Source organism: Anser cygnoides, chromosome 4, assembly GCF_040182565.1.
Source record: "Anser cygnoides isolate HZ-2024a breed goose chromosome 4, Taihu_goose_T2T_genome, whole genome shotgun sequence".
In the NCBI taxonomy this organism is placed as follows: Eukaryota; Metazoa; Chordata; class Aves; order Anseriformes; family Anatidae; genus Anser; species Anser cygnoides.
Window position 1 is genome coordinate 33112297 of NC_089876.1, and position 19419 is coordinate 33131715.

General features: G+C 37.0%; 1 protein-coding gene and 1 pseudogene across 3 annotated transcripts in view; one reads left to right on the top strand and one right to left on the bottom strand.

Annotated features, from left to right (window-relative positions):
* The window catches only part of SYNPO2 (synaptopodin 2), a 92850-nt gene extending 75498 nt beyond the window's left edge, over nucleotides 1–17352 (top strand). For 2 of the 3 annotated variants that reach the window (XM_013185299.3, XM_066996631.1), the window contains one exon: nucleotides 13008–17352. In XM_013185299.3, the coding sequence (XP_013040753.2) occupies nucleotides 13008–13574 (567 nt within the window). In that variant the 3' untranslated portion in view covers nucleotides 13575–17352. Of the gene's footprint in view, nucleotides 1–480; nucleotides 12966–13007 lie in introns of those variants that run through there. The other variant, XM_048074541.2, reaches the window with a different exon arrangement.
* LOC125184060 (protein transport protein Sec24D-like) overlaps nucleotides 1–19419 on the bottom strand; it is a 212545-nt pseudogene that overhangs the window by 142772 nt on the left and 50354 nt on the right.

Genomic DNA, 19419 nt, shown 5'->3' on the forward strand with positions numbered 1-19419 from the left:
CTGGGCATGATTTTTTTCGTCTACTTACAAAAAGGTATTGTGAAAAAATGGAAATGTTAATGGCCAGGAAAAAGAGAAAAGCGAGCTTAAAAAAAAAAAAAAAAGCCGACCCTATCAATAGACATTTGCTCTCAGAGGCAAAAGATGTACAAACATATTATCCCAGATAGCTCCTATACACGACAGTTTTTGAAAGTGCTGAAGTGAACTCTGATGAAAGATAGTAGAGAGAAATGCCCATCAGCAGTGGGATGCAAGTGTAAAGAGAACTGGATACCAGATGAGGTGATCTGGGAGGAGCACTGCTTACCACGTAGCCGGGCCAACACCCCAACACAGGACCAGCTTTTCCAGCACGTCCCGCTGCTCCAGCCTTTCTGTGGGAATCCTCTGTACACGATGAGGTAGGGAAATACCAGTGAAACAACAGCACTCTTTGCAACTAACAATTTGCAAAATCTTTCTCCTCTCTTTTTCCAGGATCCTTATCCAGATTTCCTAGCTTTCAGAACACAAAACAAGTGGTTATAAAAAGATCTGCCCTTTCAATATTACTTTTTTTTTTCTTTTAACCAACCATGATACAACTTTGCCTGAAGTTAAACACCCAGGAGATTCCACTGATCGCTTTGTGAGTTCGGCATGGCAAGTGCAAGCCTTAATTTCACAGCTTGGCATAATGTTATTTTTTAATGAATCTACTCAGCTTGAAAAAGAAATGTTATGCAAAGAAGAAACTTGATGACAAGATATTAAAAAACCTGTGGATTCAGAAGCTCTGAACTTACTGCTGGTAGATTTCTTGGGAAAATACGTGACCTGATATTTACATGACACACTTGGTGCTACCTTCACAACTTCATAGTACCCATGACAATGACTGCTCTTATTTTATCCTAAACTTTACTTTTGCATGTAATTATATAAGGGAGGAGTTATGTTTGGCAAGTGCTTTTCAGGCTGGATGCTTACTACAGGAAGCACTTTAGGTTTTTTGTCAAATGATTAAAACAGTAATCCTGAAGCTAAGTGGAATGTGTTGGAAGGATCTTTATGGAGACAGACTTGAGCTCTTCCTTTACAAACTAAGACTAACCACATAACGATATTTCCATGGTTTAAACACTGGCTTCCTTAAGTAAGGCCAGCAAAAGCTTTTTTATTTATTTTTTTATACCATGCTAATCAAGCCTCCCATTACTCTGCGGTTTTCAGAGGAAAAAAATCTATTCTTGTCTGTAATGATCTTGACAAAATGTTTTTAATTTTAATGCATGTGAAATTTTCACAAAGTTACATGGAAGTATATTGTTAACAGTAACTGTTCACTCTCTTAGACTGAGGAAATTCTGCAATGAGAAAAATAACTTACCAAACCATGCTTACAGATGGACTAAGTAGATGAAGGCTTTGTGTGCAGGGTAATCAATATATCAGTAGTGTTTTTAAACAAGAATCCTTGATTATATTGTATGATTTGAGACAGACATCTTAAAAACATAACTCTGACAATGGAAAGATACGTTGCTACAAAAGTAAACAGGTCATTTCTAATTAGGCATAAACACTAAATTGTGGAACAGATGGATCGCTACTCTTGATGTTTCCACATAAACCCAAAACAAGAGACTTTGACTATTTTAAGAAATGCAGAACATACAGAAGAAAAGGAGGAACATTATGGAAATAAAATACCCTCCAAACCACCGTCACACATGTTGGGTTACAAAGGCTGCCATGAAGCACCACTCTCACTCATTTCACTATGAGCTTTACTTGTTTTCAAAGCCAAGAATTCAGTATACTTATATCAGAATCAATGGTTTCTGTACAGGAACAACCTACAGACAAATATTTTCAAATTTTAAAGAAAGTTCTTGAGAAAATATACTTTTTTTTTTTTCCCTAATTGAGAAAAACATCAATAACTGCCACTGATTTTTTCTTTGATCTGTAAGAATGCTACTTCTCACAGTCTCACTGTGCAGGTTGTTGTTGGTATATGGCTTTACTACTGGGAGCAAAACTAAAGGACGGGCATCTGGGTGCACTTAGATTTCTTCCTGGAATTTTGGTAATTTTCCCACATCAGGTCTATAGCTTAAAACTGGAGCTTAAGCAGCCTTAAATAGTTGAAGATGTGGTGACAAGAAAACCTCAATATCTGTCTGCAGTTTTGTTTTCTTTGGTTAAATAACCATGTTTAGATATATATGGGTATTTCTGCCAGTCCTAGCCTTGCTACCTAAGAATCTTTTGTGAACTGAAAAGTGGGCTGTGAATTTCTTCAGAAAACACTGGCACATAATTTCTTTCTTCTTCTTTGGCTGATATCAGAAAGTGCAGAGGTACGACAAATGAGATTTATTTTTTTTTCATGATGGCTTTCCATTAAAAATTCAAATGATTCCACAAAATGAGAAGGAGCAACATGACTTGTTATGTTGATATACATCTGCAGTTGTGCTGTACTCTGCTGCACATCTGTAAGCATTTCAGATATATTTCCTCATCCTAAGATTACTTTCAGAGAGATGGTTTGGTAGGGAAACTAGACCAACCTGGTCCTGCTAAAGGAAAGCTACCAAAGCCAGGGCCTGACCCTTATGTGTATAAAATTATTAAAAAAAAACAGTCTTAAACACTACTGTTTAGATTGCAAAATGAGGCACTTGAAACAAATGTGTCACCTTACTTCAGCCCTCTCAAGCATTTGTGTGACAAAAACACCTGTAATCACCTCATCACTTGCTTTTTTTTTTTTCTTCTTTTTTTTTTTTCCCCGTAGAACTCCTAACTCAATTCAGGGCACAGAATGGTACTGCTCAACTGATGAATATCTCTTCACCGATTTGTAATGACACTGTTCTGTGCTTAGCACCGTTTCTTATCTAATGTGCACTCTTCAAAGTATGCTCTTCATACAGAATCATTTATTTCCTCATAGATTTTTTTGTTAGTATCCAACTGATTCAGAAGCTGTAATTCATTTTTACACCACTGCATTTTACAAATGAGTAAATGAAGATGGAAGCATTGATATTAGGAAACTCAGTAGCCTTGGGTGTCCAGTTCAAGACATTCAGCATCTTCAGATCATAGTATAAGAACTAGTCAATATATCGAAAGCATGGTTCTCCTTAACATCAGTCCATGAGTATTCACAGGTTACAGGTCTCCAGGTGGAAGCCCAGAGAAGGGAATACTGAGTGACCAGCACTGAAATCCACCCAGTGAAAGCATCTTTCACACAATATACTCCTTTACCATATAATCATAGTATTTGCTAAAAGAAACCCTGAAAGTGCACTGGATGGGGCAGAAGCCCTGAAATGTAATAAAAATGCATATGCACTGGCCAATGATGCTTTTGAATATTTGACCTTCCAAATTTACTTGCATTGTTTCAAGGTAACTTTGTGTGTTTAAGACCCAAGGGTTTTTTTGAAACAAACCAAACCCCAGAAAACTACCATATAGCACACTGCAACCAACAAGGTCCTCCAGCATAGCCTGAACCACCCCAAACAATTGCCATCATGCTACTACAGTAAATGGCAGCAAGTGCATGTTGACATCTGGCTGTGAGCCACCACTGGGAGGATGGCACAGCTTTCTGGTGTGGCTCTGCAGTCTTTTCTGACATCAGTGAGATCCAGGAAGGACAAACTCCATTCTTCCAGGGATTAAATTTCTCTGGAGCTCTAGAGGAAAGTACACAGTAGTCAGCACAGGTTTTTTTCCCCCGATGTGCCTTCATGGCCCCATTTCTTCATCTTATCTCCTTCTTGTCCTGGTCTCCAAATCGTAGACTCGTTGCGAGCTACACAGGTCAATTTTCTATTCCTTAATCTTCTCATCCAAACTCGGGAATCTTGGCCATCAATACCTAGTCTCATCACTCTCCAAGCCAGTGCTGAATACAGTTTTTCCTTCTGCATCAAGTATTCCTGTACCCTGGTTTTCTTTTGTCCAGCCTCTTCTCTGTCCTTCCCTCGCCTGTTTCTTCCACCCTGTTGAAATTCTGCTTCTTGCTGCTCCGTATTTAAATCAAGTGTTTTCCCCTTTGAAGCTGCTTGGGCCAAACAGGAGCTCTGGAGCTTTGCCAAGAGGCAACATGCTCTGCAGTGCACCTCAGTCCTGATCAGTCAGTGTGCAGCCTTGTGTTCAGCCCCAGTGTCGTGATATGGGTATGCACCATACCCTGTGCACAACACTTTTTTGTGAATGAAAACTGAGCTGTGCAGCAAGTGCAGGAGCTGTGGTACACCTCAGTGACTTCTCCAGCCTGTGGAGATGGACAAAGCCTGCAGTTTACACAGGCAGAGAAAGCAGAAGGTCTGTCTCCTTGTTCTTCTGTGTGTGCCCAGACATTTCACAACATACAGCAGCTTAGAGCTGTAATAACGAATAGAATCCCGCTGCCTAACAGAATATCAGTGCTGTCCTGAGCTCTCAGGAGCTATCTGAGTAACAGATAAGGTGTTCCTACTGAGCCTGACTTTCCTGCTGAGCCAGTATTAACTAAAATTACTGAAAGGTTCTCAGCTTGGATATAAATAGGCAAATCTGAATACACTTCAGACACAAAGAGGATTAGTCTCAGAACAATTCTAAAGCATGAAGTAGTAGTACTGCTTTTCAAGGAAAAGGAGGCTAGAATTTTTGTCATTTCCCCACTCTCATTCCTTGAAATTGTTGAGCCATATGGGTTCACTTGGTTAAAATGTATGTCAGATGGTTGAATCATCTGGGATGAAGTAAATAGGAAAAAAAAAACCACAAGGCTGAAGAGTTTGTTTTGGAATATTTGATAAGAAAATTATATGGAACTGGATAATGTACCTTTTCATTTGGAAATGTTCAGAAACAATAGTGCCATGACCTTCAAGAATCACAATATATTCAATATAGTTTTGATTTGATTTTAGAAAAAAAATCCATAGTCTTCATTTAATACTAATTTTAAACACTTCAATTGACAATACAAAATAGAAAGGTTGGAAACTAGGAGCAACTTTGCACTTGTTTTTCAAACTTTTATCCACAAGTAAGCAAGGCTTCGTGTTCTAAGACCTTCTTCGAAACTGTAATATTGAAGTCCAGAAGGTGGCAGCAAATATTCTTCCTTACCAGAAATAAACTGTCTCTTCCAAGGAAAACTAAGATGCCTTTTGCCAAAAACGTTTCAGCTATTTGCTTGTTATAGACATAATTGTATTTATTTTTATAATCATATATTGATAAATATTAAATGTCAACAGAAAGCACCAATTTTCTTTCATTGACACAGAAGCAAACTGAGCAATAACAAGTGAGAGGTTAGCAGCACTCTTCTCGCTTCTGTTCCATGTGTGCTGTAGGTGTTCTGCAGTAGTAAAGGGCCAATTTTATATTTTTATGTTCAACCATTACTTGACAACTAAAAGGAATTTATTGTTAAAAACAGAATTTGTCATAATGTGATTCTAATCTATTACAATTCCTAATATAGCTACTGACAAGGCTTTAGTTGTTACAGACAGGTAAGACTCCCTGTCTCTCCAGTCATTAACATCCCCACAGACAAAAATGATGCATTCCAATTTTACAAGTTTCCTTTTGCCTGCTATAAATTATTTCCAGGATTTTAAATTTTACTTCCAAATTTTTGGTAGTTACATTGTAAAGTAGCTGCAGTATTTACTCCAGAGCCGGCAGCATTTTGGTGAGAATTTTTAATTTTTTTTCATTATATAATTTTTAAATTGTGTTTTCAGATGAAAATAAGCTACAATAAGATAATCAACATGTCTTCTTTCTATTTATAAATCAGATTAAAAACCTGAAATGATTATTTTCTGTTTAAAAAAATGGAAAGATTTGAAAGAGATATATACATAAAAATATATAAAAATCAGGTATTATTTATTTTGTCCTACCATTTTCTCTAGAGTTTGATCTCTAACTGAAGTAGCAATTACAAGCTGATAGAAAGCAAAATGACAAATGCATCACTGAGCTTTTTATAAAGACAGAGTCATATTTTGCAATAGTCCAATTGTTTTAACCACTTCCTTTTCCTTTGTTCCCTTTTGGTATAAACATTAGCCAGATGCTAATGTTAACTCTGATTTGAACCTGCTTTGATATGGGATTAAGGCCCATGACTAAAATGAAAAGACAAAAATAAAAATGCCATAATGACTTAGAAACCTAAATCATTTTTTTAAAGCGACTCAACCAGATGAGCGTCTGTGTTGCAGAGTTTCACTGAGACATGGAATATTAAGAGCCCAAGCTACTTCTAGAGCATTTTAATATATGAACTTTATAATATATGAGCTATAAATAGAGTTTTTTAATCTATGTCCCCTTAACTGGTGAAAAGGCAGTTTCAGAAGGTAAACATATGAAGAGTTTTCCCTTACTAAGAAGATGCACCACCTGAGACAGAAAAAGTTATTGTGAAATCATTTCACTAAGTAGCATTTTGCATTCCCATTTGGCCTGTAAAGTGAAAAAGATCTTTCTAACTTTTGACATTTATATTTGCACTGTGTTATGAAACCAAATATTGCATTTTTGTCTTTCAGCTTTTCATAATTATCAAGAAATTTGAAAAATCATTAAGTTCCAAATGACAGGTTTTTGATTTGAGTATTACTGAATCAGAGGTACACATACACACTCTTTCCCCTTACAATGAAAGAGAAAACATGTATGTGTACACAGAATTTTCATAAGTACTGTGTTTACATTCATTTATTTACACTGAAAAAGTTACTTTGGGGAGTAATTTTATATTTGTTTTAGTTCTAGTTATTAATACACGGATCATAAGTACTAAAGGCACTTGTGGTACAATAAATGTGTGCTTCACCGACCAGTTTACAAACAGTTTGTATTTTTAAATCAATGTTAACCTAACACTGAAGTTTAATCTGTTTGCATAGACACCTGGGCAGTCAGTAGCTGTTGTTAGGGTTCTGTGATTGCAATGGACAGCTCTGAACTGCCTTTCCTTTTCTTGACAGCTAAGAATCACTTCCCCTTTAACAGCTATTTTAGAAAAGACCTTTCCCTCTGAAAAGGTTCACATCAGGCAATTGAAAAACATAAATTAATCACTGTATAGGGTTCTGTTTTGTTTTGCAGCACTTTGAATGCTGGTACAGTACTGTAATGAATGTTTTACAACAACAGTACAGTAATACAATATGTGACAATTCAATAATTCTGGTAGCACATCACTTATGTTTCCCTTCTCTGGGGAAATTTCCTTCCCAATTCTGATTGCTGGGCAGAAGAATGGAAGATCTCTAACACTCTGCTTGCGATTTTCTTATAGCTTAACGGAGACAGGGGTAGAATAATCATTCTCCATTTGCACTTTATTTTGCCACTGTCTTACTTATGATCAGGGGTTTGTGCACTCCTTTTAGTGCACTCATGTCAAAAGATTTATCTACAATAATTAAACAGGAAGGGAAAGTAAATGAAAGTATCAGTATGCCTGGCTGCTGTTGTCTGCTAAATGAATGATGAATTGTAGTGATTAAATGTTGCCTTAATTCCACATTTTGTTTGTTATTTCAAAGAGGCTGAACACCACAGTTCTGATAAAAAGTAGTCTATGAATATCAAAAGCAGATCTGCTATGTATTTAGAAATGTTCAGACCTAGGCTTTCAGTGTAGGAACACCACTACCGGTAATGAAAATTAAGCACAATGACAACAAGGCAATATTAATCATATCTCAGTTCTTACATTTGAGACACACTTGTATTTTAGAAAAACAGGCTTTTCTACAAATACATAAAAGCTATTTACCACAAAGTCTGAAAAAATGTGGAGAAAAGTATTCTGAAGCCAAAGATTATTCAGTTTTAGAATAAAGTTGAAGTAGGTAGAAATATTCTAATTTTGAACGAAATAAATGATTCCAATAGTATGTCACTATGTAATGCCTATATAATTATTCAGCTAAGTACACAAGAATCTGCTGTGCAGGCTGCTATTAGACTACTTGTATTACAATAGATACTGCCATAAGAATCTTAGTGAGTAGACTTAGAGACTAAATTCCTCCCTCTTAAGGTAAACACCGAGGTATTATGGCACAGTGCACTTAACTGATGCATTTGCTATATTTCTTTCAAGGGTGATGAAAGAAATTCTGTAATTTTCTGTAAAAGAGACAAGAAAATTAGAAATATATCCTTCTGAATCCAATGGGTTATAACTGCTTCAAGCTGCAGCCACTTTACAAAGCTCAACAGAATTGTTTCAGGCCCAAACTAATATTTAATTTTCCTAGATTTAGTAAAGATAAAATTCATATAAAATGTTGTTTTGCTCTCCCTGAGCTTACTGGAATGGAGATAATGATGACTGCTATGTATTTTAGGAATGCTGTAATTTAAAATAACTAAGGCTCACTTTAGTCAAATGTATTTTTATCTTCTTGGGACCCCAGAGTCTTCAAACCTTCTTATGCCCTTCTGCCCATCTTCAGCACAGTTATTATTTCTTCCATTTGGGAAGGGTAGAGAATTGTGTCAGCTCCTTCCAACAAGACCCTCTTCCTTCAAAAATTATTGGTCCACTTTTCCTCCCTATCAAAAGCCAGACAGCCAGACACAACACTACAACTGGAGGTTGGTATTATCTCAGAAAGTGGGTCTCTCTCTCTCAACTTTTTCTTCCAATTCCTTCTGACCATTACAGAATGGGCAAAGTGCTTCCCACTTACTTCAGACATTTTCCAGGTAAATCATCTAGAACACTATTTTCCCTTACAGATTTCGTTCTTTCACTATCTGAAAAACAACTGTTAAAAACTCACAGTATTTAGTCCTTCCTTCAGAGAAGTAGAGATTAATCCTTACTTTATAAAATGTGGAAGAAATGGATATCCAATTTCACAGCCGTTTTAGACTTAAAAAGCAGCCTAATATCAGAACTGTATCTAAATACAAGCTACCAAGTGGGAAAGGAGAAGATTTGACTGGTTCAGGAATACCAAAACAGGACCAAGTATGCTAAAGGACTGCCTACGGATGAGAATCATCCATCTGACAGTACCATATGTCATCAGTTTGATCTTGCAGCACAAATTTTGTTGCTGTGATTTAGATATGGGTTGAACAACTATCCAGAATGAAGTAATCACTGATTATCTTCAGTGATAAAGAGCTTACTGAATGTGTCCACTGTATCCTATGTAACTAGTCTCCATACAAGATACTTAGCACCTAACAAAGCTGTCCACTGGGGCAAGTGAAACAAGTCTTTGGGTAACTTGCTCTGTTTTTCTATCAGAATTAACTCTCTGATGATAGCTATGAAGATGAAGTCCAGAAATTAACAGGATTATGTGAGATCCAGAAGACCAATGAAAAAAATGCATAGGTTACTCTGGCAAATTGACAGCAGTAACAAATGCAAATAGTCATTTGGCAAAATGGACAAGACCTGAAATAACTATTCTTGGGGTTCTGAGTAGAAAAAGAGAATACTTATCAACTTCTAAGGAAATACGTTTTTCCAGATAAATTGGCACAATATCTCACTGGCCACATAAATTGTAACAGTTGCTCCAAGTTACCTGGAAGTCTAAATTGAATTTCATTGGAAAAAATCTATCACAGACAATTTCATCTTGTAGAGTGATCACTGGGTAAATCCCTTTTGTAGCTAAGGAAAGCCATCGTTACATAATGAAACGTTCTTCATCTCTTGAGAGGGTGTGAACTACTTGGACTCTTACGTAGTCATTTTATCCCTGAGAGCCTAACTAAAGTTAAAAATGAAATAAAAAATGAGTTCAAGTAATTTTAGTTTAGCCAACCTCATTCTCAAAACACTACTGATGTTCCAGTTTACTGACTGCATCTTTCCAGCATTCTAGTCAAATGCAGACCCACACTGCACAAAAGCTGAGAAGAATCTCAGAACTAAAAGGAGAAAAGATTTATATTTCCTATGAGACTAAAATCTTCCACGTCCAAAGTATTTCACATTACTTGATTTTTTTTTTTCAATATGGAGAAACTGAAAAGATATAATAATATCCCCCAGATTATCAGTATTCAAGATTCTGCTTTTTCTGCGGCAACTCTTACATGCTCAACTTACGATCTGCATGATAGTACAGGCACTGTGGATAGATATGACTCGAAGTACAAACACTTGTTCATTGATGTCTTACAAATTAAGGACAAAAGAGATTATCAAGACAGTAAAACACTCTTCCTGAATTTGGCTGTCAAAACTGTGCCAGCTCCTTTATACTGTATTGACTGATTCATGCAGAGGGTTTTTCTAGGAGGTCATTTTAGTTCTCCCCTGCAAGTTCCCTTTCTTTGCCTTATGTAATAACAAAGTTCTCCCTGGAATAGTTTCCAGCATCACAGAATAGTATCTTATTTTCCATTAATTATCTTGATTTTCTGTTGAATCTGATATATCGCCCATACTAAGAAACTGTAGAACTCACCACAATGTGAACATTTTATTTGGCTATACTGTATTGCTGCTTTTACAAGCTCCTGTCCTCGTAACATAATAGAACAGGACATTTTGTTTGACATAGTACTGAAATACTTTTCCTAACTCATTGCTCTCTGATCAAATTCTGTCAAAGAAAATCAGCTCCTGCTTTATTACTGATGATTAGGCCAAAAAGATACCTCTGCAACTTGATGAACTCTGGAGGTTTTCTCTAAACGTGACAGACTAAACAGAGTGTTTCATCTGACTGTCTTGAAATACCAGCCATTTTATGCAACAGTTCCTTCAACAGTATCATTTCCCTCTGCATCTCTGTAATCCTACAAAGTACTGACAGGGCTCAGAACTGGAATCTCTATTAAAAGGAGGTTTTTCTATTCAGCACAGCCCATGATCTTGAATCATCCTGAGAGCAGTTAACACAGGTAGGCTACCTAGCTGAACCTGTCTGATCAACTTTTTCATCCCTCTGTACATCCCGTCTTCTAAGTTTCATGGTTGAGGTTATCCCATTACTTTCTAATGGAAAGTGCATCTCATTTTGCATATTTGCTTTGATTTCACACCTTTGAAAAATTTATTGTTGCTGACAATTTAAACAAAATACAGTAATTAGACATGCTGAAGAAGCTGGTTTCTGTGGATTCAGTGAAGAAAGAAACTGAAATACATGAGAGGAAAGAGAATTTTTCTGACAGACCTATCTGGGTCTGCCACTTCTTGTACCCAGGCATGATCTGTTATCTGGACTCTTATTTTCCAAGTGAGAAGAAACACTCTTGCTAGGTGAAGATGTGGAGAAGGTTTAATCCATTCTTGATGGTGTATCACTTCATCTATGTGGAAAAAGAAAATTCTGTATATTCTTGCATTCTACCTTCCAAATGGATCACTTTTTCTTTTTATATGCTACCAACTTAAAGAACCCTGATGGGACCTGTCTATATGTGGCGATCTGGTAAGCCACATCTTTAATGCTTGACAATCTTGTGGTATAAGTGAAGACTCTCAAAAATGAATTGTGCTCATTTGTCAAATTTGACAGAAGTATGTGGGGGGAGGATTAGTAATGTTGGAGAATTTCCTCTCTGGAACTGCAAACTGGGAATGGCTGGTTGTAGCTAAGTGGTGAGATGATAGTCCTGTTGTAAAGCATCACTCGCAACCTCTTTGTGTCTCTGCACACTCAGCAGATTCAGACTGTGCACCACCAGACTGACTGAAAAAAATGCAATCAGTAGTCTTTTTCTCAGTTTTCATCTCTCATTTACAAGGCTGATATTGAAACATAACATAAAAGCCTGTGTGAAGTAAATGTCATTTCAGTTTCTTAAGTGTGTCAAGATCTTGTGATGTAAAAAACTATAAAACATGATGTTTCTGCGTGAATCTTTGCAGGATTAGCTATTGCCTGTATAATCGTATAGTTATTGACTGGTATCTCGATCATGTTCACAGTATTCAAAGTTTTGGAAGCTAATTAGGAAAAGTAACACAGGCCAATGTCATTTGAATGAAATCTTAGCACAGCCTTTGGCAACAGAGCCCAGAATTTCACACAGGATTTCAGAGCTGAAGACATTTAAACCTCAGGATATGAATCAGTGGGTGTAAATCAATTAGTTTACAAACCACATGTATGGACACTTCTCAGTAAGAACAATGTGATTTGTCGAATACAAGGAACATGTCTGGTTTGGGGAAAAGGCTGTATGTGTTTTGTATGCCAAATGAAGACTGTTGTGGGCAGAACCTTCTCACGAACAGAGTTTCTGTTTCAAAGTGCTGCATTACTAAGAAGATTAGGATTTGTCAAATATGAATGGATTGCTCCTATAAATGGGTCAGAATGTTCTGAAATTTTGAGGGCACTGCCTTCTAAAGAAGCCAGGTTAAGTAGCGTCCTGCAAGGGTATTAAGGAAATGATTACATTAATGCTTTTAATTTTCCATGTTAATTTTTGACCCCTTCTCATTCAAAGTTCAATAATTTTAGAATAAGAAATTCCTTTCTTAAAAGGAGATTGCCAAAGATATGTTCTTGGACAGATGTCCCGGACAGAGCCTGTAATCAAATAAATTAGACTGTGCCTGCATGTTTGAGGGAATCTTGTAAACACAGAAAGAACTGTTGCAACATGACTTCCTTTTTCATTATTAAGAATGGTCTTTTCTGAACAAGACATACTAGCTAAGTAGTGGAGATGGAAGAAAAGCTGTACAGTTGTTAATGTAATTGTACTTTTTCAGTAACAAAATCCTGCCTTTGGTTTATTGACTTTCCTCAAAAAATCAGTTTGCTCTGTCTTTCTTCCTGCTTCTTCCTCTGCACCCTTTCTAATATCACATCTCTTTCCACCTAATTATTAAAAAGTACCCATATATATAGAATGGGATTGCCAGGATATCATGCGCTTTCAGGGTTTGTTGTTCCAGTTTGGAAGTGAAGAGAAGGGGCTTCTGTTTTTGTTGTTTAATGACTGCAGCTATATTTGGTGTTTTGTTTTCCTAGGAAAGAAGCAGTGGACGCTCATTATCACTTCCTGGGAGGCCTTCTGCATTTATTTCTCGAGCCATGTCTCCTACTTCTCCTCTTATATTTCAGCCTGCCCCTGACTACTTCAGCAAGCCAGATACAGCAGCTGACAGGCCTGGCAAGAGACCGACTCCCTGGGAAGCAGCAGCAAAATCCCCTCTTGGCCTAGTGGATGAAGCTTTTGGGCCCCAAAGTATGCAGGAATCCATTGCTGCTAACGTAGTATCAGCTGCTCGCAGGAAAACACTTCCTGAGCCACCAGATGAATGGAAACAAAAAGTTTCTTATGAGCCCCCAGCCCCAAGTGGTAGTGTAGCCTTATTAGGAGGGAAGCAGTCGGGTATTATATCACCCCAAAAAAGCTCCCTGTCTGTCCCGAATGCCACCATGCAGGGTGGCTCTCAGTTGCAGTATGCTTACTGCAGCCAACGGTCCCGAACAGATCCTGATATAATGTCCATGGATTCCAGGTCTGACTATGGCGTGTCAACAGCTGATTCAAACTACAATCCACAGCCAAGGGGATGGAGGCGTCCAACATGAACAGCAGAAGGGCCTGGCATATTCCCCCTTCTTCCAGCTTTACAAGCCTTAGATTTGAGTTGGAGAAGGAAAGTTTCTTGCCGGCCTCACCATCTCTGAACTAAAGAAACGAGGAGGCAACATTGAATGGAGCACAGTTTTCATATGACTGCAAGACTAGCAGCTGCTAGAATAGACTCAGTTTTACACCTAACCTAAGATAGTTTTGTTTGTAAAAGGGCAAAATTACACATTTCTTGGGGGTGGCTATGAAGGTGGGCAACCATGTGCTCAATACAAAAATCTAGAAAGGATTTAGATGGAGACAGCACAAGTGTTTGCGGTTAAGATAATGTGAAAAAAAAAAAAAAAGGAAAATAAGGGCATTTTAAAGGCTAGAAGTATTTGACAAGGTCTTGTAGGTTTTCTGGATATGCTAGACACCCGAGTTCCAGGGTACTAGTATAACCAGACTTGAGAAAGTTCCAGTGGAAATGGAAGATTGGGAAGCACTGGCTTATTGGCCCTATGTTTTCTTTACTGCATTAAAAAAAAAAAAATCTAGGAAAGGAAATCAGTGAATAATTATACCATGGTAACATATAAAATACATCTGTGGTCATGGTACCTGAATCTCTACAACAAGTAGATATACTCTGATCTCATGCAGGCATACATTTCAGTTGGATTTCATGACAGTTTCAATGAAGTTTTGCATATTATAACTAATTGTATAATCTGAACACAACGGGAAGAACGGTGTTGTTAATAGAGACCAGTACCATGATATCTGAACAACAACAGGGATGAAGAAAGTATTTAGATTGTATTTAAACTGGATTGAAAGTTAATTTTGTAATAAACTATCAAACAAGACAGAGGCTGGAACAGCCTTTATTTCTCTGTGAAATGCACTACTTGCTGAACATTTACTGCTACAGTATCTAGTACTTTGACTGGCTGGGCAGTTGTTCCTAGTATGTAGGTAGCTCAATGTTTAGAGGGCTTTTGATTTGTATTCTCAGTTCAGAAGACATAAATAAGTTGTTCATCAAGCATAATACCTGTTCTATGTAGAAGGTGGTATGTGAAAGAGGGTTTATGATATGTGTTACATGGTATGAGTCTAGTATGAGTAGCAAATATTTGGACAGTTGGCTACAATTATCTTGATGGATCTGAAGAGATGCTAAATAATCGTTGCTGGTGATACATATCTTGCATTTTTAGCTTATTGAAGCAATAGAAATATGTGTCTAAAATATACATATTGCAAGCTTATTGGGTAGTTTAGGTGTTGTTAAGGCATTAAATGAATACCCCAAGCTTTACAAAGTGCTCTGCATCCTCCTCGTTTTGTGGGGCATTCTTCAAGGATCTGTAAAGCACCGCAAACTAAAATTACTGCAGAAACACTAGAAACACTGCTAAGCATTCCTATTTTCATTAAGGTTGTCAACTCTGCATAAAGTGGTTAGATTAGAAAGAACTGAAACGTGTATATAAGAAAGAACGTATTACAAAACATTCCCATCTGCAAACAGTTTTCAATTATAACAATTATAGAATGTAATTGGTATAAAAGAAACAAGAAAAGTAAACCAAGTTCAGCTGAGCTGGAACTTCCTACAGGAGCAACTAATCACACAAAATATACCTTTAATGAGTTTAAGTTGGCAGTAATTCTCTAGTCAAACACAAATCTCCTTGTAATCTATCAGTCCTTTCTACCACTGAGGGAATGAAGACATGGGAGTTATAAATCTTTAAATTAGGATTATATTGCTATAGCACCTTACAAATTTCTTTCACAAATTCTGAATTTGTAAAGAAAAGATGATTTAGATAAAATATACAAACAAGGCTGCCATGGTACGTCTGAAAATGAGCTTTGCACCTTAGAGTCGTTACACTCGCATAATCGGATTAAATTTTCCTGACAAAGAAAAAAAATTACATTTTTCTCTGCAGGGCCCCATAATGTCCTTTTTTGACACCACTGGGAATATTTCCACTGAAACCAATGGGCCTGTGGTAGTCCCATTAGCCTTAAGGACCTGTGTTCGGATCCAGGTCTACTTCCCTGGAAATACATGTCAAGTTTTCACCTGATTTCAGTATAACTGTGATTTAGCAGTAATGCTTTATAATTCTAAGTCATCAAAGCCTTAAGTAGTTAATAAATGCTAGTGTACATGTATTTCACAGAAGGACTACATTCTGAAAACTATATAATGCTTACATATTTTGCTGAACTGTGGTCTGTATTACAATAATAAAATGATTCCCTGTATCCAAGTCAAGCTTAGGTTTCTGTTTTGAACTTCATCCTTTACACTGTTAAACTAGAAAACAGATTAATGAGTTTGCAATGAGACATATGTTTACCAAATGCAATTATTTTAATTCTCAGAATCAAGTGCATAGCTATTGAATTCTCATTGAAACTAATGTTATGAATTCTAAGATCCTATGTCTAATAGAATGAAAAGTGTGCTTAGTTTTAAGGTACATGCCATTAAAAATTCTGATAAGTATTTCTAAATTTTGATATTTCAAAAAAATTGATATAACGTGATATTAAGAAGTATTTAATGCTGTGATTACACAGCAATCAATGTGGGAAATCATACTTTAGAACCAAGCTCTAAAAAAATTTCCAAATATGCACTAAACGTGTAAGAAAAGCAGAATCAGAGAGCTTCAGACAGAATCACTAACTTTCTTTCAATGTCCCAAGAAAAAAAGAAAATGTAGCATGATAATTTTCTTCTCTTGGTAAGAAGGGATTCATCAGTAAGTACTTCTGTGAACATGAGAATTAACAATGCTGAGTTTCCTATGGATTTGTATCTTATCATAGATTAACTTGGGTGTTTAACATGATCTACTACAGATTTTGTTTCCTACTGCTGAGGAATTACTAGTTCTCTTTCCCATATGGATTTGTTGATGTCTAATATGGGATGAGTTCACCCTGCAGAATTTCCCTCAAGAGTGACACTGCTAAGGGTACCTATTCTCCACTCAGCTGCCTAGTTTTACAAAGTCTGGGGGCAATGGTTTGCCTCTGAGATCTATTCCACTGCAACATGGAAACAAAACAAACATTTTCAAAAGCGTTAATGGGAGGGCAGACATGAATACAAGCATGCAGACAGATCACGTAGCCTTGTTTACAAAGGAAATCAGGCTAAAACCAGATTGAGACAATGAACTGATTTCAATGGAAGCAGCAGGCCCAGACTACTAAATGAAATGTTAATGCATACAGAGCTTTATGAAGAATCACACAGCATCTTTCACTCTCTGTTCTTCACCCCATTCCTCCACTAGCAGAGCATCTTTCTATCATGTAGTTGTGACTGTTGTGTGTGAGTTCTGAATATATTAATACAAGTATTTCTTACATTTGGTTTTGAATGCACAGATCTGCTCAATAAATGAGAAAAAAAAGTCTTGATATTTTAAATGCAGTTTTCCTGTTCACCCTCAGAGGTGTCTCTGTCAAAATGCAAAGGATTTGAATACACAATATAACTGAAAATTTAGTTTCTTTAGTTGTGCTAGATGATGATGTTCACAACTCTTGTTCACAGTTTGTTTTCAGTTTGGTTTGCTTTAACACAACCAAATATCTATTCACATTGCATTTCTGCCTAGTAGCAAAAGACTGTATTATCTTTATTAAAGGCTTTTCACTTCTAAAGGCTTTTTGTTCACTGCAAAGGACACTTTATTTGAGAGTGCATGCCAGAGATGTAAATTGTATCATTTAATAAAGTGATTTGACCAACCAGATGAGAAACACAATTTTGTTTTCTCTAAATTCTTGTCTGTTTGTTTTAAATAATCTGAACCCAAGTAAAGCCTAATCTCTTTTATTCTGCACCATTTTTAGATTCACTGACTTTGCCTGTCTGTGACCTCGTGCTGTTATGAGCTTCCAGAAGCTTAAATCAACATCAGGTCAAATGGCAGCATGTCACATTCGGTAGAATTTCATTTTCATACTAAGTAAGCAGAGGAAGGAAATAGAGTGAAGCACAGTCTACCCAGGTGAAATAATATGGCCAGAGCAGTTTTTATTGTTTGAATGTTTTTCTCCCCACAGTAAAAACCTGCAACTAACATCTGTTCACTATAATTATTTGTCTACCTTACATGCATCTAAACCTGTTTTTTCCCTGTAGGTTTGCTCAGAACGACTGTATTGCTGCACTCTCTTGTTGTTTATTCTTAATTGAAACATGCTATTTAAAAATAAATAAACATTGAGAATAAATTATGAATCCAGTCTTGACACTGTTCAGACTATTCAGTGAACAGTTCTGCAGGATATGAACACTCACCATCTAGCTGTGAAAAGTCAGATCAGATTTCCACTATTTATGTGAATAGCCCTAAAGAATCACAAATCAGTTTTTGCATTGGTAAAACAAGCAGCGTTGTGCCCTCAAGAAAAATGATTGATGCATGTAAAATTTGGGAAACTAATAAAGCTTGAATGTAGCATTTTAATAGCTTAGCTATACAAAGGGTTTTCAACGTTTAATGCAACTCCCTTGACTTCAGCAATTTGCAATAGCTTAAAAAATAAAGAAAGTGATGCTGTGTATCACTTGTGTAGCAACTAGGGATAGAAGCATGTGAACTGTATCTGCTAGCATCTTTCCCCTAGCAAAAGACCATCAAAAATGCTGGAAGAGCTTTGAACATTTACAGAAATATGAATTTCACAAATTAGGCCTAATATTTTGCACAGGGAAGTCAGTTTGAGACAGATTAACCCTAAAAAGTGCATAAATAAGTCCCACTGCAGGATCCTTCCTTTTCTTTAGGCGGACTTTTAGTCCACAGGAATGTCTTTCCTTTAGTTACCTTTGGTTCTTTCCCTTTTTGGCTTCTCAGTAGTGCTCTGCTCTGTGCTTAAGCAGCAGTCTCCATTCTTGCTTTGTCTTTTGGAGTGTTGTTTGATTTTAGAGCTACACTCAACAAGTAGCAACCAGCCTCAGAAAGGAAAATACTGCTGCTCTGCTCGTGTCACTCTCCATATACTCCCTTATTTCTCACACTACCACTGGCTTTGGCATTGGCCTGGTCTGGCCATAGTGAGCTGAACTAGAGGAAAAGTGTCCCTAAATTAAGACAAGTTTCATGCTCTATGTTAGCTTATGTTCCTTTCAGTTGCTAACAGCTGTTAGAGTGGCTTAGCCTCACTCTCCATCTGCCTGCTCCTCCAGTGCTGGGTGGAGGAAAGAAACTCCTCTTCCCTTCCAAGAGCTCTACCCTGCCTGTGCAGTAGCAGCCAGGCAGAGGAAATCGGCCTCCCTGTCTCCATTCATCCGTACACCTTTAACAAAAGAGAATCAGCAGCAATATAGATCAAGGGTAAAGAACGGAATTGCAGGGGTTGAGCTGGTCTATTTGCTCAGGTGCTGATCAGCTACTCTGATTTCCAGGCCTGTTCACGACAGTTAATATATACAGTTAAACACAATCTGTGGGCTATTAAAATAGTTTGCCTATTGGAATGCGGAGCTGAAATTGAAGCTCAGTGGTGAATTACTTGTGCGCACAAGTGAATAGTCTCTGATGTGTTGTTTTGTTTTTCAGTGAGAAACAAATAGGCAACCTTCCTGGCTTCCAAGAAATTCTCCCCTATGGTTCCACATCATTTCACATCTTAGGTGAAAGTTAAAAAATTCCTCCACTATTCCTGTGGCATTCTCCACCATTCTTTACTTCCTCTAACAACTTAAAACTTCAAGACACTATCCATGTCATAGCCAAACAAAATAAGATCAATGTAGAGGTGGATAAATCTACCTACTGAATAAGTATGCCCTGAGAAAGAATGCAGTTG